At 46.6% G+C, this 23,527-nt stretch overlaps 1 protein-coding gene across 8 annotated transcripts in view; it reads left to right on the top strand.

Annotated features, from left to right (window-relative positions):
* The window catches only part of C9orf72 (C9orf72-SMCR8 complex subunit), a 144,698-nt gene that overhangs the window by 99,143 nt on the left and 22,028 nt on the right, over nucleotides 1-23,527 (top strand). For all 8 annotated transcript variants that reach the window (XR_003857462.1, XM_029606542.1, XM_029606525.1 and 5 more), the window contains one exon: nucleotides 10,872-11,107. Coding sequence is in view for 7 of the 8 variants with exons in the window: in XM_029606542.1 (XP_029462402.1) it covers nucleotides 10,872-11,107 (236 nt within the window). In the remaining variant the exon portion in view is untranslated. The remainder of the gene's footprint in view (nucleotides 1-10,871; nucleotides 11,108-23,527) is intronic.

Below are 23,527 nucleotides of genomic sequence, written 5' to 3'. Positions count from 1 at the left end.
GTGGATTCGAAGATGGGCCGCCATCCATAGGATGGGATACCACTGTATGAGTATTAGTCAGTGTGCTTTTACAGTGGAGGGCTCTATTCTTCCAGTTGCCATCTGCTGTATATCTGTACGTGTTTCCCTCATGGCGAGTACAACAGAATGTGTGCCGCAGCCACAGGACCGACTTAGGACTGCATTCCTGGTCAAACCTTTAGGGGAGTAGATACCAGGAGGGTAGTGTCGAGGGTCTTCTCCTTCCTCAGAAGAAGAATATATCTTTTGAGCCCTCCCGGGTCACAAATCCCCTTTCTGGGGAAGCCCCTGGGACTCTGTCTCTTGAAGGTTATCACCAAACTGGAGCCTCGATTCTTTGAATCTGTGTCTCTTGTTGTAGACCACAACTGGGAGACAGCAATGGCGATCATTTGACCATTTTTGCTGGGATCCCTCTGTTGATTACTGTGGTGACCTACCCCATCTGAGGGTAGCTGCCAGTGCATATTCATTGCTTCTGAACATCAGCGATCAGTGATTGTAACTTAAATCTAAACTGGACAGTTGAAAAGTTTTTCAGGATAGAGAGGCCCCGATTCCCAGTGCTTTCCTGTCCCTTCAGGAAGGGGAGATATGACTGGGTTCCAGGGCAACCCTTATAGGTTCCCTTCTAGACACCCAGTTGTCCACCCCTACAAGGGGTATCCCTCATTCTCCGGAGAAGGGATGTCACTGCTTCTGACTGGCAGATGCTCTCCGTTCCTCGCGGGCTCTGAGAGCTGGTCAAGTGATAGTGCTCTTCTTAGGTTGTCCTAAGGCACAGCAGGTCTGTTTTGTGAGGGAACCATTCCAGAGTAGCTCCCTGGTGAAGATTAGGGGTTTCTCCCATCCAGGAGTCACCTTTGATACCTTCTGAGCTCAATGGGCATTTTTTAATGAGGACCACTATTGCTAGTCATCCTCACCTCAGGGACCCTACCTCAGTGAGGGGAGGGTTCTAGTCCATCTAATTGTCTAGTATGCCTTTCAACCTATTGCCTTATCCATGGCTGAGGGAGTTGGGGAATGAGGGACCCTGCAACAGGGGTGCTGCTCTTTGGTTGCAGTGGCTTGCAAGCTACACTTCTCCATTTTAGGGATAACCCTGTCTGCAGACAAGGGAGTCCTGGTTCTTGCAACAATTGTTCTATTTTCTGAATCGCGCGCTTCCTTAGGGGAAGTATATGTAATCATGGCTGAGGTAATACCTAAGCCAAGTTCATGGCAGTCTGTTCCGAGATCATATTGACCCTGCCCTGGTACCTTTAGGTTTTCCAGGCGAGTGAAGAAATCCTGTTTGACAGGGGTCTGCACTTGCGGACCCCGGCATCCTGTCTCTTGGTGGATTGTTTTTGGATTTCTTCCCTGGGGGATTTACTCTTTCAGCTGTTCCAAGCAGGCTGAGGGATCTATCTCAGTGGGTAACTCCCTACTGGAATCAGCAGTGAGTTATTCGATTTGAGTTGAGATACCCAACCAAGCAACTTGTTCTTACCCCTGCAGTCCAGCGATCTGCCTCTTTGTGTTCTTCACTTCTTCTGACTTCCAGTTGGAATATTGAAGGGAGGGGAGGAAAAGCTAGGGCATTCGTGGTATATCTTAGTGTATACCTGTAGGAAAAGATACACCACTTTTTCCTATATGTTTGCCAAGTTCTGTGCAGTATTGACTTTAGCTTTACTTACTTCACTAGGTTGTCCAAAGTGACTTCCTGTTCACCTGAACTATCCTGTAGACAGGATAGATAGACCTGCCCTTGACAGGGTGCAGTGTGGATGAACTTCAGGCGTAACGTATCTCCTTGCTTGGGGGCTTGGGCATTCGATCCCATTCAGGGATTGTCTTTCATTCCCTGAAACTCTTGATGCTGTCCTGCATTGCCAGCTATGTCTGTTGCCATTGTTGCTGATTATTCTTCCAAGCATTGCTTGGGATTTTCTGTCCATTGTGCCTATCAGCCAAACATGAGCAAATTTCTGCAGATGCATTCTGTCCTTTGGATGCCAGTGGACCGTAGTTTCTTGGGAGCCCTCAAGTCCCAGTTGGTTTTTCGCTTGTCTTGTAACAATAAAATAAACTATGCGGTCTTCATCCAAGAGTCTCTCTTATTTACATCTCTAGAATTTTTCCTGTATCCAGGAGGTTCTAGACCTTCTATCGTCGATAGGGTTTCCTGATCCACAACCTTGCTTGTAATGGTTTCCATGATGTGGAGTATGTTTCTTGCTGGCACTCACATCACTCCTCTGCCTTAGGCGCCCCTACAATGCATGTGTGTTTTGTGTCACATTTGTTTCTATGTTTTTCTCTTTGTAGAATCCAACTCTTGTCCCGCCTAGATCCCTTTGTGGGTCAGCTGCCTAACAGGCAAAAGGAGAGAGGTGGTGCTTTCAGCACAGTGCGGTTCCTGTTTTGACCTGCTCAGACACTCATGTGTGAGGACTACCATCCTGCTTCTCCGCTGAGAAAGCAGAGTTGCTTACCTGTAACAGGTGTTTCCTGTACGTACCAGGATCAGTCCAGACGGTGGGTTATGTCCCCCGTCCAGCAGATGGAGTCAGAACAGAGCTCGAGAGTGTCACCTCATAGGCTAGCACACCCTCTGCTGGAGCTCAGTATCTTTCTGACTCCAGCAGATGTGAGTTGGGGAAATCAGTGCTTCCCCAGAGTGACAGGTTTTCGTATTTTCTTCTTACTCTCTTGAGTTCTTCCTGTCATTTTCTTCTTTAACAAGTTTGGATCAAGGTAGTTTAAAAAAAAAAAAAAAGTTAAAAAGTTAAATTTCTGTCAAGTTAATTTTTGAGGAGGCGTGCCTTTCGAAGTCTGTTCTCCCTCCTCCTGCAGTCTGCTACTTACGCTTTAGGGTAAGTGGGACTTTGGTTGTGTTTTTGCTTTTCAGCTGTTTTCAGCCGGTGGAGCCGGCTCCTGCGCTCCTTGACTGACGGTCCCGCGGCCCGGCACATCTTTCTCGGGCCTGGGCGCGCCGGCCGGGTTTTCTTCCCGCCGGTGCCTGAGGACTGTTTGGGCGGGTTGTGCAGGCCACTTCGGCCCCCCCGCGGTGCGAGTTCTTTCGCCCCCCCCCCCAAGGCGTTTCTTTGTCGCGGCTGGCGATGCCGCGTTTCTCCAGCTGTGAGACCTGCGGCGAGCAGGCCTCTCGTTTGTCGAGGGAGGGGGTTTGCCCGCGCTGCCTTCCCGAGGAGGAAGGCGCTGCGCACGGCTCGGGCTCGCTCCTGGCGCCCCCCTCCCCGCAGCCTGGGAAGCGTGGGCCGGCCATTTCCTTGCCGAGGGCGGGAATGGCGGCCATTTTGGAATGGGGATCCTGGCGCGGCAAACGCCCAGGAGGAGGATGCTGCACTTCGGAGCGTCCCTCGCCTGCAGCGTAGCCCTGAGGAGGGCCTGCCGAATCGCCTACCTCAGGAGGCCCCTGCGTCTGGCGCGCCGCCCGGTCTGCCGTTTTTTTCGCCGGATTTTATTTTAAAAATGCACACGGCATATTTACAGGGCCTGGCAGATCCGGGGGGGTGACACAGCTGGACCTCCTCCCCCCAAGATCCCTAAGCTAGCGTTACCGCCCTCCGGGTCTCCGATTCCGGCTGCGGCAGTTCCAGGGACCTCTGCTTTGCCATCCCAGCCTAGAGCTGTGGGAGCGGCTTCCACGACGGCATTTGATCCCTCGGACCCTCTGGATCCGTCGCACGCGGATAGCCAACCGGAAGGCGACGACCCGCGCGCCCTACGTATCTTCCATAAAGAGGAACTGCAGGATCTTCTTCAGCAGACTCTTCAGGAGCTGGATTTGGATCCGCCGCCGGACCCTCCGGCACCTGTGGCCCCGGCGGTTGCGACGTGCTCCAAGAAAGGGGATCCAGTCCTGGCCGCCCTCAGACCTCGGGCGAAGGCTTTTCCGGTCCATGAGTCTTTTCTACAGCTGCTTACTGGAGAATGGGACGCCCCCGAGGCGTCATTGAGGGTCACCCGGGCCATGGAAAAATTGTATCCGTTGCCGGAGGATTTTTTAGATCTGGTCCGGTTTCCTAAGGTGGACTCGGCGGTCTCAGCAGTGACGAAGAGGACGACGATCCCGGTCACTGGCGGTACGGCCCTACGAGACACGCAGGACCGCAAGCTGGAAACGTTCCTCAAAAGAGTGTTTGAAGTTTCTGCCTTAGGCATGTGTGCCGTCATGTGTACTTCGTTGACTCAGAGGGCTAGTCTGCTCTGGGTTCAGCAGCTCCTGACGTCCCAGCAGTTGCCTCCGGATGAAGCCGCTCAGGCCGACAGCCTAGAATCTGCCATTGCATACGGGGCGGATGCTCTTTATGACCTCTTCCGTGTGCTGGCCCGGTCCATGGTCTCGGTGGTGGCAGCTCGTAGACTCCTCTGGCTTCGGAATTGGTCTGCGGACGCCTCTTCTAAGTCGAGTCTAGGATCGCTTCCTTTTCGGGGGAAGTTTCTCTTTGGCAATGATCTGGATGAAATCATCAAGTCTCTGGGAGAGAACTCGGTGCATCGTCTGCCCGAAGATAGACAGCGACCCTACCGGGCGTTTGCCTCCACCAGGACCAGAGCTAGGGCACAGCGACGTTACAGGTCGTATCGTCAGTCGGGCCCTCGCGCAGCCCCCAGCAGACCACAGCCGTGGTCTCGTTCCTTTCGCGGGCGGAGTCCCGCGAGAGAGGGCTCGGGGCAGGGGAATCCCCCCGCCAAAGCCACCCAATGATCCCAGGGCGGCCCACTCCTCCAGCCCGCCCATCGGGGGTCGACTCACGGAATTCTTCGAGGAGTGGGCGAATATTACTTCAGACCAGTGGGTCCTGGACACCATCCAGCACGGTTACACCTTGGAGTTTGTCCATCCGCCACGGGACAGGTTCCTTTTCTCCCCATGCGGCTCCGATCTCAAGAGAATGGCGGTTCAACAGACTCTAGACCGACTTCAGGATATAGAGGCTATTGTGCCCGTCCCCTTCGCAGAGGTGGGCTCGGGGCATTATTCCATCTACTTCGTCGTTCCCAAGAAGGACGGATCGTTCCGGCCCATACTGGATCTGAAGGAGGTCAACCGGTCGTTGCGGGTCAGCCGTTTTCGCATGGAGACACTGCGGTCGGTAATTGCCGCAGTGCACCGGGGGGAGTTCCTGGCTTCCTTGGACCTGACGGAGGCGTATCTCCACATCCCGATACGTCCGGACCACAGGCGTTACCTTCGCTTCAAGATTCTCGGACAGCATTTTCAGTTTCGGGCCCTACTCTTCGGACTTGCGACACCAAGATCATGGTGGTGGTGGTGGCGGCCCTTCGAAAGGAGGGTATTCTAGTGCATCCCTACCTGGACGACTGGCTGGTACGGGCAAAGTCGTTCTCGCATGGACAGGCCTCGGTGGCCAGGGTCTTAGCGGTACTTCGCTCCCTGGGCTGGGTTGTGAATCTACACAAGAGTTCCCTTGTTCCGTCTCAACGATTGGATTTCCTGGGTGCGACCTTCAACACCCAGCTCGGTGTGATGTTTCTGCATTCAGACAAGGCCCTCTCCTTGAGGGAGCACATACGTCAGTTCGCGGCCTTGGCGGAACCCACCGCTTGGAATTATCTGCAGCTCCTGGGAGTGATGGCCTCCACTATCGACATGGTGCCCTGGGCATTCGCACACCTGCGTCCCCTGCAGGCGTCCCTGCTTTCCCGTTGAAAACCGGTATCGCAGGAGTATCAGGTGATCCTGCCCCTGCCGCAAACGGCCCGGGACAGCCTAGAGTGGTGGTTGGTTCCGGCTCACTTGGCTCGCGGCGTTTCGCTCGAAGTCCCCACTTGGGTGGTGGTGACCACGGATGCCAGTCTCGCGGGTTGGGGCGCAGTCTGCGACCGCAGCACCACACAGGGGCTGTGGACCCCGGAGGAGTCTCGGTGGCCGATCATTCGGCTGGAGACCAGGGCAGTACGTCTAGCGCTCCAACGTTTTCTTCCTCTGGTTCGGAACAGGGAAGTGCGAATTCTCTCAGACAACGCGACCACCGTGGCTTACATCAATCGTCAGGGCGGAACGAGAAGCGAGCACGTCTCCGCTGAAACCACACTCCTGATGGCATGGGCGGAACTCCATCTCGGCCGGCTCGCGGCCTCTCACATAGCGGGGTGGACAACATCCAAGCGGACTACCTCAGTCGGCAGCGGCTGGACCCTGGCGAGTGGTCTCTCTCCGACGACGCGATGAAGCTACTAGTTCACCGCTGGGGGACTCCACGGCTGGATTTGATGGCGACGGCTCTCAACACCAAGGCCCCGCGCTTCTTCAGTCGCAGAAGGGAGCGCGGCGCGGAGGGAGTAGATGCTCTAGTACTTCCGTGGCCGGAGGACCAGTTGCTCTATGTCTTTCCGCCCTGGCCCCTAGTGGGCAAGGTCATTCGCAGGATAGAGAACCACATGGGTCCCGTGATTCTCGTGGCTCCGGAATGGGCCCGACGGCCCTGGTTCGCGGACCTACTACTCCTGGCGCTGGACGGACCCATTCGTCTGGGGCACCTTCCAAGGCTCCTGCACCAGGGCCCGGTATATTTCGACCAGGCAGAACTCTTTTGTCTTGCGGCATGGCTTTTGAGCGGCGCCGCCTCCGCCGCAGAGGCTACCCGGAGGCGGTGATTTCGACGATGCTCAAGGCCCGCAAACCTTCCACTTCCGTGGCCTACGTTCGAGTGTGGAAGGTCTTCGAGTCCTGGTGTGCCAGTCATGACGTCCGATCCACGGAGGCGACGGTTTCAATAATCCTTCAGTTCTTACAGGATGGACTGGATAAGGGCCTTGCCTTTAACTCCCTCAGGGTACAAGTGGCGGCCTTGAATGTCTTGGTACGGACCACGACCTCCCTCCTTCTACAACCAGACATCGCTCGATTCTTGAAAGGAGTTCGGCATCTACGGCCTCCGGTTAGGGATCCCTGCCCGTCATGGAGTCTTAATCTAGTGCTCCGGTCCCTGACGGGTGCTCCATTCGAACCTCTCCAGGGGGCTACTCTTAAGGATCTCACTATGAAGACAGTCTTCCTCGTAGCGATATGCTCCGCCCGTCGTATCTCGGAGCTGCAAGCGCTATCCTGCAGGGAGCCCTACCTGCGTATCTCGGATGCCGGGATCTCGCTCCGTACAGTGCCATCCTTCCTGCTGAAGGTGGTTTCTTCTTTCCATCTGAACCAGACGATTGAGCTCCCGGCATTCTCCCCAGAGGAGTCTCGTGTTCTTCGACCCTTGGACGTGAAGCGGGTACTCCTCCATTACTTGCAGGTTACCAATGACTTCCGGGTCTCCGATCATCTGTTTGTCCTCTGGTCGGGACCTAAGAAGGGTGCCGCCGCGTCGAAGACGACCATTGCCCGATGGATCAGGGATGCCATCTCGGCGGTCTACATTGGTTCTGGTCGGGACCCGCCTAGGAGCGTCCGGGCTCATTCTACTCGCTCGCAAGCGACGTCCTGGGTGGAGTCTCGTTCCGTCTCTCCACAGGAGATCTGCCGGGCGGCGACATGGAAGTCTCAGCATACGTTCGCCAGGCACTATCGGTTGCACCTGGCACCTTCGAACCCTGGTCACTTTGGGGATCAGGTTCTCCGAGCAGGGCTCTCAGAGGCCCACCCGGTTTAGGGAAGCTTGGGTACATCCCACCGTCTGGACTGATCCTGGTATGTACAGGGAAAAGAAAATTATTCCTTACCTGCTAATTTTCGTTCCTGTAGTACCATGGATCAGTCCAGACGCCCACCACACTGGGATTGTGAGCTCCTGCTCGGGTTTTCGCTGTATGACTGTCTCTTTCTGTTCTCTGTATCTCATCTACATGTTTTCGTTCGGGGTTTACAGCTCCTCACAAGTTGACTGTTGCGACCTGGTTGCAGGTCGTCCCTGTTATTGTTCTTGATGTTTTCACTTACGTCAGGTTGTTTTTCTTGATCCAACTTGTTTTTTACCTTGCTATTTTCGGCTTTGTTATGCATGATACTGAGCTCCAGCAGAGGGTGCGCTAGCCTATGAGGTGACACTCTCGAGCTCTGTTCTGACTCCATCTGCTGGACGGGGGACATAACCCACAGTCTGGACTGATCCATGGTACTACAGGAACGAAAATTAGCAGGTAAGGAATAATTTTCTTTTCTCTGAGGGCAGCAGGATGCTGTCCTCACGAAACCCACCTGCCTCCCCTGGGAGTTGGTTTCTCCATGTACTAGCTATATCATGGACAGAGGGACTCTGCCTAGGGGGCAGGGTGATGACTACAGCTGCACATGCTCAGTTGGGCATGTTTGAAAGTTCTAGAAATTTTGAGATCAAAGTTCCAGACTGGAGCTCCATTCAATGATGTCACCCATGTGTGAGGACTAACATCCTGTTGTCCTCTGAGAACACCTGTTACAAGTAATCAACTCTGCTCTATTTCGGATGGTTATAGACCTTCTGTCAGTGAGAGCATCTCTCTTCTAGCATCAGCTAAGCAAAAGGTCATGAATGTTAGGGCTGTTAGTGCTTGTATTGTGTGATGACATCAGGAGTCTGCCTGAAGAAGGAGGGTAACTGTAGAACTAGTTTACTGAATCCGTTTTCACAGAAAATGATGTCCAGAAGTGCATCTGTGTGCACATAGCTTCTACAAGCAGGAAGGCAAGAGAGTAGCAGTCGAAGAACAGGGAGGGAAGTGGCTTATCAGGTCCTGGGAGAAGACCCACAGAGCCTCAGAGAATGCCTTTTGCCTGTGCATTGTCCCACAATGTTGTGTCTGTGTTCATGCAACATGGCATTGAAAGGAATTTACAAAGGACCTACCTGGCTAGAATAGCTACTTCAGGGCTTTGGGGAAATGTTTCCTCACCCAGACTTTCCTCTGAAGGGTGAGCCTTAGAGAACTGGGGCTAAAGACCACACAGGAAGGCGAAAAGTTAGTTTAGATCAGAGGAGGTTGGGAGAGGAGTGTTGGTCAAAGAAAGAATTCAAAGATAAAACTGACATTACAGTAATATGTTGAACACATACAGTTGCTCAGCATATGTTACCAGGTTGTCCATATTCAGCCGCTATACTAGTTGGCTATTTATACATAACTGGCTAACTACCCTGTTTCCCCGAAAATAAGACATCCCCCAAAAATAAGACCTAGTAGATGTTTTGCTGAATTGCTAAATATAAGACCTCCCCCGAAAGTAAGACCTAGCAAAGTTTTTATTTGGGAGCATGCCCGTCGCACAGAACACCAGAGCATGCAGCTGTGATTTTTTTACCCTGCAGGATTCACAGTTAGTTGTCATCACAAACCAGCATAACCAGACAACTATTCAGAATATAATAAATGTTCATTTTTTTGTTCAACAATATATGTGAATTCTTCTTCATGGGAAAATAAGACATCCCCTGAAAATAAGGCCTAGTGCATCTTTGGAAGCAAAAATTAATATAAGACACTGTCTTATTTTCGGGGAAACACGGTAGCAGGGTATATTCTGAAGCGCGATCGTGCTGTTGAATACACCTGGCTATCAAAATTAGTTGGTTATACATAACCGGATAACTTTAGAACAGCCCTACGGCCCAACCAGAGTTAACCAGATAAGATAATCAGCTAACTCAGAATTTTGGAGTTAGCTGGTTAACTTGTGCGGCTAACCCTGCTCCTCCCCAGAACATCACCTGCTAGCCCCTGGAGCACACCCATCTTATCCAACTAAATTCTAGAATTTAGCCAGATGAGGGCTCATAGAGCCGGGTAAGCCATTTAGACATAACTATTACGTTATCTGTCTAAATGGCTTTTGAATATGGACCACCAGATGACCAGGAGGAATTACAGTACTTTTCAGGGCTGCAAGACTGGACAAGGATGCACACAACTCATATTTGTTTTCCATCCAAGTTGAACTACTGCATTAAAGCTTGCCACCATCAATCCTTGATATGGTTTCCAGCAATATCTCCTGGAATCTCCTGTGGGTCCAGTTTGGTCCAGCAAGTATTAGTTACTAGAAGAGCCAAAGTTAGCCAGTGTGATTAGCCAAGCTGGATTAAAGTGAGTAAAAGCCTTGATACATACACTAAAAGACTGTCAGCTGCTGCCTACTTCTTGGAATCTGCCCCAACCTCAAGTCACTGCCATTTATGACAGAGGATTTAAAGCTAAGGTACTATGGGCCTTCATTCACAGCTGGTGGTGGGGGAGGGGGGTGTTCTCCATTTGTAATCCCCTCTTGTCTTGTCCATCTATTCAAGCAGCAATCCTCTGGCTGAGAGATGCAGACTGCGGCAGCTCCTTGAACCCAGTACATAAGCACCCAGAGTCTAGCCAGTGGCTGTCACTGTTAAGTGATGACTGGGAGCCCTGAGGGCTGTGACTGCTGTCTCTTCAGCATCCTTTCCACCCATTCTGGAACTGGAACTTGGGTCTCCGTCACATCAGCACTGATGAGTTTGACTGTCCTGCCCTAGAAGAAGTTTGAGCCATGAACATGAACATTAACACTGCCAAATGATTGGGCTGCCAGATATACAGATAATGAAAAGTCCAGCAAATGCACAGGCACTCAGTTCTGACATTTCACGGTGTACAGTTAAAGCAGTAAAACAGTCTGAGGGAGTAACCTCCATTTATTGAGGTCTCAGCCTTTGTGACTTTTCTTTTATTATCCTTGATAAATGTTGTTCAGAAGTTTAACTGTTTAGATTAAGTGAAATGAAACAGATATCCATATACAATTTGATCAGCTTTACTTTTATTACAAATAAATATCTTGTCCCCCTGCAGTTTCCAGGAGCCAAGTCATCTCATTCTTTTGTATGTTTATAAGCAGTCAAAGTTGTGAAAAATGTTTATACTTATCGCCACAGGATGCCACCGGGAGCTTTGTGCTGCCATTTCGCCAAGTGATGTATGCACCATACCCAGCCACTCACATAGATGTAGATGTCAACACAGTGAAGCAGATGCCACCCTGCCACGAGCACGCCTACACCCAGAGGCGGTACATGAGGTCAGAGCTGGCAGCACTCTGGAGAGCCACATCGGATGAGGAAATGGCCCTGGATTCCATCATCCACACAGATGAAAGCTTCACTCCAGACCTGTACGTACCGCTCCTGTCGGGGCCCACACTTGTTACAGCTGTACTAGAAATAGGAAGTTGCTTGGGAAGGGAAGATTTTATAATTGGGTGGGGGTGGACATGAGGAATTTGGCAAAAAAAGGAAACTGGGTTATTTTGGAAATTTAATTTATTTGAAAATAAATCTCTTTCCAAATATGAAATCCTGTATACAAGTCTCAAAATGTAACTCACATCAGATGTCAGAACATCACATATAAACAATAAATAGCTCATTCATACAGGCAAAAGTTAAATAAGTTAAAAGATTTAAATAAAAAGGCTAGAGTTTGGCCTAGTATCATGAGTCACTGGTAAATGCTCAGCACTGTCAACTGGAAAAAGCCCTGGGCATGAGCAGGGGCAGCTGCACAATAGGAAGGACTATGCTGTCTAAATGCAAGCTCAGCAAAAAAGAGATTTGGAGAAATGGTGGTAGGCATGGGATGTCATTTTAGTTTTGTGAAGACTATTTTCTCTGTCAGTAAGCAGGAGGGATTAGCCGTAACACATGGGTGATGTCATTCATCAGTGCGGACATAAAGAGCTCAGTAAAGACTTTACTGAACCTGTGCAGGAATTCCCAGTCACACATGCTGCTTCATGAGCCCCTCAGCCTTTCTTTGTTCGAGCTACCACACAGACATGCCCCAGATTTTTAGATTTTGGCCTTGTTTATTAGCCTTTTTTTCTGCCTCTGTGTTTGGGGTAGTCCAGTTGCTGCACCACATTGGGGATATTTTCAGTGAACCTCCTGGGAAAGACTCAAAGTCACTGGATGCATTTGGGAAGAAGGTCTTCCAGGGATCCATGCAGCTTATCAGCTGTACCTAGTGCAGTTCTTGCATGAATGTGTTCAAAAATTGAAGCCTTGAATGGAATTGTCGAACCTGGAACATGTGAGGTTTCCACAAGCAGTGAAAGAGGTAGAGGAGTGTGAAAAACATTGGATCCGCTCTGTGTACAAAGTTATTGATATCGCAGCCAGAACTTCAGATGCGGCTATAGAAGCTCGAATGCTTGCCTGGTTGAAAACAGGTTTCTTCTGGGTGGATGTGCCCTGTACAGGGGAAATTTCTTTGGCGCAAGGTATAGGAGACACTGACTTTTAATCAAGGAGCATCAATCCACTCTGCAATCGACTTTCACATGGGTGGGGGACCAGCCTGTTGCCAGTACTTTTCTTAGAAATGTCCATTCTTCCAGAGACATCCCTTCAAATTTTTTCGACACCATTGGGCCCTACCCTCTGTTCAACAGCAGCAGCAGCTGTCTGTTAATGGACAGCAAAGGGAAAGCTGTCAACCAAAGGCTCAGCAACAGTTGTAGCCTATGGTTGGGACCAATTTTTGAAATTCTTGAGCCCCTCCTCCCCACCCCTGGTATAAGGAAGGGTGCAGTCCTTCTTTCCAGATTGAGAACAGGTCACCAAAAACCAGTGGATCCTGAAAGTTTTAGAACCATAGCTATTACTTATACTTCTTTCACCCTACTCGGACCCAATAGATTGCAATCGTCAGTTCTGACATTTCTCATTCAGCCCAGTCACAACTGGAAGTGGAGTCAGTCCTTCAACAGAAGGCAATCGAGCCTGTACTTTGTCAGGAGTGTGGCCAAGGATTCCATTCCTGGTATTTCCTAATTCCCAAGAAGTCAGGGGGATTGAGACCTATACTGGAGCTGCAGAGACTGAACAAATTGTTGGTTCAGGAGAGGTTCTAGATGAACTCCCTTCAGATGATTCTCCCTCTCATTCAGCCAAGGGATTGTATGTGTGCAGTGAATCTGAAGAATGCATGTGCACACATCCCGATCCACCAACTCATCAGAAATTCCTCAGGTTTGTGGTGAAGGACGTACACTACTAGTACAAGATGCTCCCCTTTGGCCTCTCAGTGGTCCCAAGCGTGTTTGTAAAGTGCCTTGTGGTTGTGGTTTCACAAGTTGGTTGGCAGGGAGCCTGCATATTCTCGAATGTGGACAATTAGTTGGTGTTGAGTCCATCTCTGACAGGAGTTCTGGAATTTCTCAAAAAGACCATATGGCTCCTCTAGTCCCTGGTTTTCTGGTTGACTTTGTCAAGTCCAACCTTGTTCCATCTCAAAGAATTCAGTTCATAGGAGTCTGGATAAACTTGTTAACAAGGCTGTCTTAGTCATATTTGGGCACATGGCTCTGTGATACATGTGATTCTTCTGAATCATCTGCACATACGGGGCCTCCAAAGCCAATCTCCATGACCCCCAAGATGAGGGCATCCTTTTAGTGGTGGATGAATCTGGAAGTTCTAGAGGTGAGTCTCGCATTGCACAGCCCTCCATCTTAAGTCACTCTCTCTAACTGATGCCTCCACCAAAGGTTTGGGGGACACACATATGGGTGCAACTTGGACCCAGAATTATAGTCCTTTGTGGAGAGTCATCTGCAAATCAGTCTTCTAGAGCTGTATATTCTGAGGACTATCACCTTTCAGTAAAAATAATCTTGATCCAAACAGACAATGAAATGGCCATGTTCTATATAAACAAGCAGGGAGATATGCCCGCTGCCAGACTGACCAAGACATCCCTTGTATTCGCACCTCAGGTTATGGAATGGAGATTCATTAAGATTGCCTCAAAACAGAGATCTGTTTCAGGGCCTGTTTCTTCATGAGGATCCAGACCAGTTTTGTCTTTCAGCCAGGCACTTGAGAGGTCTCATTTGACCAAGAAGGGTTATTTTCAGGAAGTGATGGATATGCTTTGAAATGTTACAAAGGCTTCTACTTCATTGCCATGTGTGTGGATTTAGCACATTTTTGAGAATTGGTGTTCAGATAGAGACAGATCGTGGCCAGAGGAGCCTCAATTCCTTACATTCTGGACTTCTTGCAGAAAGGTCCAATTAAAGGCTTGGCGCTCAGTTCTCTAAAGATTCAGGTGGCAGCTACTGCTTGTTATAGAGGCCAATTAAACCCCTCCAAATGCCACAAAACACAGCAGCCAGAATCCTCACTAATACCCGCAAAAAGGAGCACACTGGCTCCCTATCCACTTCAGAATAATCCACAAGAGCCTCACCATCATCCACAAGTCCCTGCACAATCAGCACACTCACTGGCTTAATGGCTTTTTACAATATAGTACAACTAACAGACCCACCAGGTCCGCCTACAAAGGATCCATCCGCACTCCATCCCCTAAGCTATTCCACCTCACCTCTACCAAGGAACGGGCCTTTTCCTTAGGCTCCAATTTATAGAACTCCATACCCCCAGACCTGCGCCTAGAACACTGTACTCAAACCTTAAAAAAAAATTAAAAACCTGGCTGTTTAAACAAGCCTTCACGTAGCCTCTTCTCAGCCACAGATCTTAAGAGGAAGCATCTTCCTCCTCTCCCCCCCAGTATTTCCCCCCTCCCTCCTTCACCCCCCCTTTTTTTTTCCTCCTCCCCTCCGAATTGTAGATGACGCTGTTTAGCACCTTCTGCCACATAACCACTGTATATATATTTATATATTCCTTGTATATAATCCTCGGCATTTTTAACCTGTTTTATATAACCTTTTATTTTGTTTTTTTACAATCACTGTATAAATTCCTCTGTATAATGAAACCATCCTACCCCTTTCACCCCTACCCCTCTCTGGTATCCCTCTTATCTGTACCTATCTCTGTCTCCTTCCACGTCTTAGCTTTATTGTAACTTTGCTTTCTGCTTCTGGGTTAAGTAACCCAAGTTCTATGTAAACCGATGTGATATGTTTTATGAACATTGGTATAGAAAAGCTCTAAATAAGTATTAGGAAAGCCGTTATCCTCTCATCTGGGTGTTTCTTGTTTTCTTAGAAGGTCAAAAACAGGCTTCTGGTAAGGGATCTAGTTCCCTCTTGGAATCTGAATTTGTTGTTGACTTTCTTGATGGGTTCTCCATTAAAGCCCGACAGGGAGGCTACATTTAAACTTCTCAGTCTTAATACAGTATTCCTAGTGGCAATCTGTTCAGCTAGGACAATTTCAGAGTTGCAGGTGCTTTCTTTTAGGGAGCCATGTTTGCTATTTACAAACAATATGGTTAAGATTTGTATAGTGCTGTCCTTTCTTCTGAAAGTGGTTTCAGTTTTTCACCTCAAAGTAGTGTGCCTGCCCTCTTTTTTGATAGGTATTCATATAAGTGGGATTATATGCAGCTTTGTTGTTTGGACATGAGAAACAGCTACAAAGTCCACTTTGATGCATTGCATTAAATAGGTGATTACAGTAGCTTACATTGATAGGGGTGAGCCTTGCTAGAGAATCTCAAGGTGCATTTGACTAAAGCACAAGTGGTGTCATGGGCAGAACTCCACTTAGTTTCGTCACTGGGAATTTCTAAAGCATGATCCTTTTTACATTCTCTTTTGAAGTATTATATTTGCATGTTTGAGCCAGGATGGACATTTCCTTTGACTTGGAAGTATTGAGAGTGGGTTTGCAGTAGTCCTTCCTTTTCAAAAGTAGCCTGGGTCCATCCCATATGTCTGGATTAGTCTGGCTGGATAAAGAGGAAGTAGAAATTTATTCTTACCTGATAATTTACTTTCCTTGAGTCTAGCCAGACCAATCCAGGACTGTCCCTGCTCTGCCAAACTTCCATTTCAGCTACAACAATTTAGGTTGAGGTGAGTATTTTGATGCTTCAATGCAAAAAATTAAAAGAAAGGTAAGTCTTATGCTGATGCTGTAAATAGTTTGTTTCTCTGGTTTGGCTCCCTCAGAGGCCCCAGGTTGGTGAGGGTGGGGAAAATTTCATGAGTTAGTGTGTTAGCTTGTAACATATAACATAGCCTGGCTGAGGTCAGCTTGGAATCCTACAAGAGATAATGTCAGCAAGTAGTCAACATATCGTATACATCTGGATTGGTCTGGCTGGATTCAAGGAAAGAAAATTATCAGGTAAGAACAAATTTCTCCTTTTTGTCGCCATCACTTTAGCACAAAAAATAAGCGAGCTGCAGACTCTAGCTTCATATTCACCATAGCTTCAGTTTTTTCATAATAGGGTGGTTCTGCAAGTTCCTTCCGAAAGTGGTATCTGTGTTCCGCATTAATCAATCTATTGTGCTACTAATATTCTTTCCAAAACCACATGCACACAGAGGAGAATGGCTCTTCACTCCTTGGACTGTAAGAGTCTTTGTATATGATTTAAAAACGACATTCTCACTGTCAGGCATCTCAACTGTTCATGTCCTTCGACCCCAATAGATTATCAAACCAGTTAAGATAGGGAGTCATTTTTCAAATTGTGATGGGTCGTTATCGCGTTGTTAAAATGTAAATGAGGGAAAGGGGGAGGGGTTTAGTTAAATGAGGGGCCGGTAACGCTGCAGGTGATAATATTTCGCACATTATCGCCGGCAGTAGCACTAGAAATAGCTTCATCTTTTTTCCCCACGGCTCATCATTCCACTATATTTTTAGCGGAATGATAAATCCTCTAGCATATTTATCTAATTGCTAGTGCACTGCATCATGCACTGTTATGTGCTAGCTGTCTTACAAATTACAGATTCTTTCAAGGCTCATGAAGTCAGAGCCACGACGCTTCAGTGGCTCATTTCAGGGCCATGTCTAAGACATTTGTGAAGCTGCTACTTAGCCACCTGCACACATGTCATCTCACTACTGTCTGGATAGCATGTCCCTAGCTGACTGTAACTTTGGAAAAGCAGCTCTGCACAGCCTGTTTACCCATTCTCCACCTGCTGTGGCTGGGTTATCTTCAGCTTTGGACCAAGGCCGGATTTAAGATTTTGGTGCCCATAGGCAGAGTGCCATGGCAGTAACCTTTTGACGCTGTATTGGCACATGACCCTAAAGCAAGCAGAAGTAAACTCCTCTTTAGCCTGAATATTTGGAACCCTAGGCGGTTGCCTGTGTTGCCTATACCTAAATCCAATCCTATTTTGGACTCCCCATGTGTTATGGCTAATTCATGCCTGCTTGTCGACAGAGAAAAAGCAAATCTGGTTATCTGTGGACCGCAAGATGAATAAGCCATACTTAATTCCTTCCCACCTTCCTGGAGAGTCGACTTCCTCACTAAAGCTTAAGCTCTGGAAGAGACTGAGTGGCTCATGAGGCAGTGTGCACACACAAACTCCCACACATGTTCAGGAAAGTCTTTACTAAGCTCTGAGAACTGGGTCCATGTTGGTGCCATTGGATGATGACACCCATTTGTTACGGCTAATTCGTTCTGTTATCTAAAAGTGAGTAAACTTGCATTCTTCCTGGAGAAACGACTGTAATTTGCCACACATGTAGGATGACATCATCTGATGGCCCCAAGATGGAAAACCTCTCTCAGAGCTCAGAAAAACTAAGAAGGTTTTCTGAGCATGTGCAGGTCTTCCTGCACAGCAGCCATTGTGCAAGTCTCCTCAGTTTTATTTTCTTCCAATGGTGCAAAAGGATGCATTTTTGCTCTCTCTTGAAGCCATTTGTCAAATTTTATCAAGTTAATTTTTAATTTTTCTTTTTTTTACGGGTCCTCATTTTTCCTCTTTTTTTTGACAAGTCTCTAGAAAAACTAATTTTCTTAAATTTTTATTAGTGCTACTTTTTCATCTCAAAATTTAATTCAACCTTGCCTCCACTTTCTTCATGATGGTGAACAGCATCTTAAGCTTTAAAAGATGCCCTCGCTTTTCCTACAAGATGTCCTTATCCGATCAACATGATCACTGTGTTAGTTGTTTAGGCCGGGAATAGGCAATTCCAGTCCTTGATGGCCGCAAACCATTTGGGTTTTTAGGATATCCCTAATGAATATGCATGAGAGAAATTTACATGCCCTCTGCCTCAGTTGTATGTAAATTATTACTGCACATTCATTAGGCATATCTTTAAAACCTGACTGGTTTGCGGCCTTCGAGGACCAAAATTGCCCATCCCTTGTTTAGGCCATTGCATGATTTTCCAAACTGTGCTGTATGTGCCCGAATGTCCCCCACGGCAAGAAGATCTAGAAATAACACACTAAAATAATTCTTAATTTCTTCTTGAGCTTGCTCGACTAAGAAGAATCATCACCAAAATCCAAAAGTGCAGGGTCCTTTCATGATTCAGAGAAATCTCAGTGCAGGTGCCATTACCCCTTTTGTAAAGAGGAAGAAAAGTTGTGCTCTTCAGCGCTGAAGCATTCTGGAGCCAAGATAGAGGCCTCATTGGCACTGGTCTATTCTCTTTACACTACATCAGCCACAACTGAGCAGCCATCTACAATTAGGAAAAACACCTTCAGCACTAAAGGAGGCAGTACTATTGTACAAGAAGATACCAAATCTCCTTTCAGCAGCCTCGTCCAGAACAGCAGCAGCAATACCAGGAGAAGAGCTAGACACATGCAGAGTATAGTTCAAACCTGTCCAACAAACAATTAAAATCTAATCCTTGCTTTTGACTACAATATCAAGAAATCTCCCCAGTAAATCCAAACAGCTTTCCAGTGGAGGAAAAACGTCAACACTTCAGCCCACTATGATAGCGATAACAACAGACCTGGGTTTTAAAAACCATAAAATGGGGATACTGTTTGATTTTCAAATCCTCTCTACCAAAAACAATCCTTCTAAGAATTACTCCATAAATACAGAACGGCTCTAACTCCTTAAGAAGAACTGTCAGCATTTCTCACTTCACACGCAGTGGAACTGTTCCCGATATCACAAAGGAACAGAGGGTTTTTATTCCAAATCCTTCCTCATTCTAAACAAAATGGGTGATCTTTAACCCATCTTGGATCTCGGAGATCTCAACAAGTACGTGAAGGAAAGACTGGCTAACCACTTTAGATCTGAAAAATGCCTAAACATATTCTGATTCTCAACAGTCACAGAAATTTTCTATGTATGTCCATAGCCAACAATCATTACCAATATTGTGTTCTCCCTTTTGGCCACTCAGCTTGTACCCATGGTGTTCATAAAATGCCTCACAGTGATTGCTGATCATGTAAGAAAAAACAATGTATTTTTCCAAATTTAGATGACTGGTTCATATTCAGGCTTACTTTTCAAGAAGCTCATTCGTATGATGCACACCCTTCAAGCCCAAGCATTCATCATCAGTTTCCCAAAATCCATTATGAAATTAAATCATATCGTAGACTCCACTGGAGCCTGCTTGGATACCACGCAGGGGAAACCATTCCTTCTTTGAAGTAAGAGTACACAAATTGACCAAAATAATGCTAACTCTTTCAGATCAGAAACAAGTTTCAGTCCATTTCGTCAAGGAAATGTTGGGCCACCTGGCAGCCACAGTCTGTTACCCCTCTGCACGTCTCAGCATCAGACAGGCTCTGTGGCAGCTGAAGCTTCAGTGGAACCAACACCTGCAATCACTTTCCCACAAGGTGAATATATCTGAAATGCTAATTCATTCCCTGGCATAGTGGATGCATCCTGCAAATGTATTGAAGGAACAGTTTTTTCACCAACCTCATTTTCACATTACATTAACCGCAGATGCCTCCAGCTAAGGATGGGGAGCTCAACTAAACAACATTTGTGTTCAAGGGACTTGGTCTGTACAGGAAACATTGTCCTCACCTCTATAGGATTGATGTGAAACACTTTTTTATGGCCTAAAAGTATTCAAGCCCTGGTTAAAGGAAAACGTTCAGGGACGGTGCAAAAGCAATAGGCACCCTAGGCAAAACTTAGAGCCTGCAACACTCCTCCCATCACACCCTCCCCACACATAATTTAAAATTATTCATTTATAATAATAGATTTTACAAGAACATTTAAAGTACAGTCTTCTGAGATAAAAAAAAAAAAAAATCACACCATGTACATTATATTTACATGCAGTGCCGTAATACCCTGCAAAAAAGTAAGAAAGACCCTTGGAATTGTTATTAGGTCTATTGTAATAATGTGTGTTGGTTATGGGCTTGGCCCTCGAAAGCCACTATTACTGAATTACAATTTCAGTATATTAATCTCTTATACCAAAACTACAATAACTGCCAGCACTCAAACACTAACAACCCTCTTTATGAAAAGGCAACACCTCAATTATTACAACGGATTCTAAAACGCCAATACGTCTACTGTTAGGAAAACAGGAAAAGCCAAGCTGCTATATATCCTCAAACAGAACCTACGCTCAAGCAGAATGTCAACTCGGTCACATATGCAAAATACAAACAGACCCTCACCAAATACAGAATAAATTGACAAAAAAGTAGTAATACAAGCATGCAGACAAAAACTGAACTGTAAACTGCAAAAGCCAGACTACGTATGCAGTGCTACAGTGGAAAAACAGAAATATTACAATTCCTCTTAAACATCAAACAAACTCAGGAAATATAAATCAATAGAAGTAAAACCATACTAATAAAAAGAATATTTCAAAACAGCTGACAATAGAATAACATCCAATAATTTAAAACTCACAAATTTTCCAAAGAACAATAAAATATTTCAAAACAGCAGACAAAATCCACCCAATACTTAAACCTTAAAAAGGATAAAAACTCCCCTGCTATATCCATACCTGGAATCTTTCGATATCTGGTTGGCCTGAGATTATTGTGGATTAGAAGGGGAGGGTTCTCCTCTCTTATATATACACAAGCTTAATCACAGAACATGTTCTCACACACACGCCCACATATAGACATAGACACGCTGTCATAGACACATTCATATACAGATATTCTCTCACACCCATGCAGACATGCTCTGTCGCACACACACAAACATGCTCTCACACACACCCACACAGATACATTCTCACTCACTTCCTCCCACCTCCCCATCAGTAACACAAATCCAGCAGCAGCTTCCACCTTCAGCCCCCACAGCAGACTAGACTCTTAATCTTTCTTGAGGCCACAGAGGCTGATGCTGCTCTGCTTCCTGAGGGGGGGAGGCCACTGTTGCTGCTACTGTTCCTCCTCCTGCACTCGAATGCTGTGCGGGCCAGAGTTGATGCTGCCTCTTCCTGCAACAGGGGACATGCTGTTTTTCTCGTACTTCTGGCTGTGACTGCATGGTCTCTCCTTCCTCCTGCCTGTGCGAACCCACCAGTTCCTCTTCCAGGCTGCATAGGCGGGAAGAGAGGCAAACCATTCTGTCACTACCCCCAGCCTGCCTAGTGCTTCCACCGTCCCTGAGAATGTAATGTTGATTCAAACAATCAAGTAGCAATGTTCTATATCCACAAACAAGGAAAAGGATCTTTCACTCTTTGTTGACAGGCCTGTAAGAAATGGGAATGGACAGTTTCCCAGAAGATGTATCCAATGGATGTCTATCTCCCCAGGAATGAAAACCAGATAACGGACATGCTACGTCACCAACTAAAACCACATGAATGGTTATTGAATTATCAGGTAGCATGGGAACTTTTTAAACTTTGGAGCACACTGCAGATAGATCTCTTTGAAATGCCACTGAACAACAAAGTTCCTGCCTACTGCTCGAGGAGACCGTCAAGGAACAGTTTAGCGACACATGCTTTTTCAATTTCATAAAATCAGGGCCTTCTATATGCATTCACCCCAATTCCACATATAGCCAAGACAATTCAAACATTAAGATGAGAAAAAGGTCTAATGATTTTGATAGCCCCTTTTAGGCTTCCATGCCTAACTGTTCAGCAAGAAATACATTTTGAGAATATTCCCATCCTTGATGATTCATTCAGTACACTGGGAAACATCTTCATCCCAACCTTCAATCTTTAGCTCCAACTACATGATTGTTGGAAGTCAACTAGTCTCTTCTTTGCAGTTGCAACATTTTTCTAGCATAAAGAAAATACTCTATTAGAAGATCAAATTTTAAATGGTAAAACGTTTCAGTCTGATATTCACAGATCAATCAGAACACCTTTAAGTGTCCTGTTCCCCTTTTACTTCAATACTTCTTAAGCCTGTCTAATGCAGGATTGAAAACTAACTGAAACAGAGTTCATCTCAGTTCTGTAGGCACATACCAGGAGAATTTGGAAGGAATTCTTATCTCCCAGCAACCTATAGTTGTCAAATTCATGAAAGGCTTAACTCATCTAACCCTCTGGTTAAATACCCTCCTACTCCTTGGGATCAAAGCTACATAAGCTTCCTTGGCCTACCTTTGCTCTGCTTCCATAGAAGATATATGCCAACTGGTCTTCTATCCACACCTTCACAGACCATTACTGCCTAGAAAATGCTTCACGTCAAGACAGTTTTGGATTAGCAGTTCTCAAATACTTAATTAATTCCTTCAACTCTCTCCCCAACTTCTTCAACAGGTTTTGTTTTGTTTTAATAGTAGTGATATAGGAGCATAAAAAAAATTTCATGGAACCCTCAGCTTGGGAGTCCCCGCTTCTGTGGCTGATTATTGTCCTACTTGTCCACAGAGGAAGCACAAAGTTCCTTACCTGTAATAGGTGTTCTTGGTAGACAGTAGGAAAATGTGGCCACATGATCCCACCCTCCGCCCCTTAGATTTGAAGGCTGGCTTGCAACAAAGATAGAGGAGACTTGTGTGGTGGCAGCAGCATGAAAACATATGCACATGCTTTGAAAACTACCTGTTTTTCTGAGCTCTGAGAGCTTATCCATCTTGATGGCATTGGATGATGTCACCCTGTTGTGTGGCTAATTTGTCCTTTGCCTACAGAGAACACCGGTTACAAGTAAACAACTTTGCTTTATCCAGATCTCCTTTTTTGTTTTTCTCACATTTGTTATGAGAATTTTCTCTGCTGTTGGTAATTATTTTCTTGAGCCTTGTCGTGTTTTATCTAAACACAAGACATTAATGCAACAGCGTTATCCATACTCAAGGCAAAATGTACTTTTCCTATGAGCAGAATATGGCTGGGGAAATACATTTTCTCGGCCCATTTTATGTAAATGTCTTTTTAAACAAAATAAAAGAGTAAAGTTAAGAATGAACTCTGCTTGATGAGTTAATTGGGCGCTGACAGAATTCTGACACCTGCTATTTCTTTGCTGCTACTTGGTCACTTGTCCAAAGCTGAGATGCTCCAGAAACACCCTAGGGGAGACTGGCTCTATTGCCAGAATTGTGGGGGCTAGTAGAAAATGGGAATCTGGGCATATTCTCAGAGCTCAGGCCATTCATTTCCTGGAGCTCCAGCCTTAAGTTTACTAGCCACTTTGTCAAATGATAGAAAAAAACAGAATTGAAGAAATGCATTAGCTTCCAGTCTTCGCTACATATACATGTAATTTTAGCTTAGGTAGGAGCTACTTCAGTACTAATTGGTGCTAAGTCAAAAGCACATTGGCCTGTTCTTTGCTTTGTTTCAGCAGCAGCAGCAGCATATACTGGGGGGGGGGAAGGGGAAAAGCCCATGATATAGCAATAATATTGGGAACATGCTGAAGTTTTTCCCTGCTC

Source organism: Rhinatrema bivittatum, chromosome 1 (assembly GCF_901001135.1).
Source record: "Rhinatrema bivittatum chromosome 1, aRhiBiv1.1, whole genome shotgun sequence".
Classification (NCBI taxonomy): domain Eukaryota; kingdom Metazoa; phylum Chordata; class Amphibia; order Gymnophiona; family Rhinatrematidae; genus Rhinatrema; species Rhinatrema bivittatum.
This window is presented reverse-complemented; position numbering and strand designations above follow the sequence as displayed.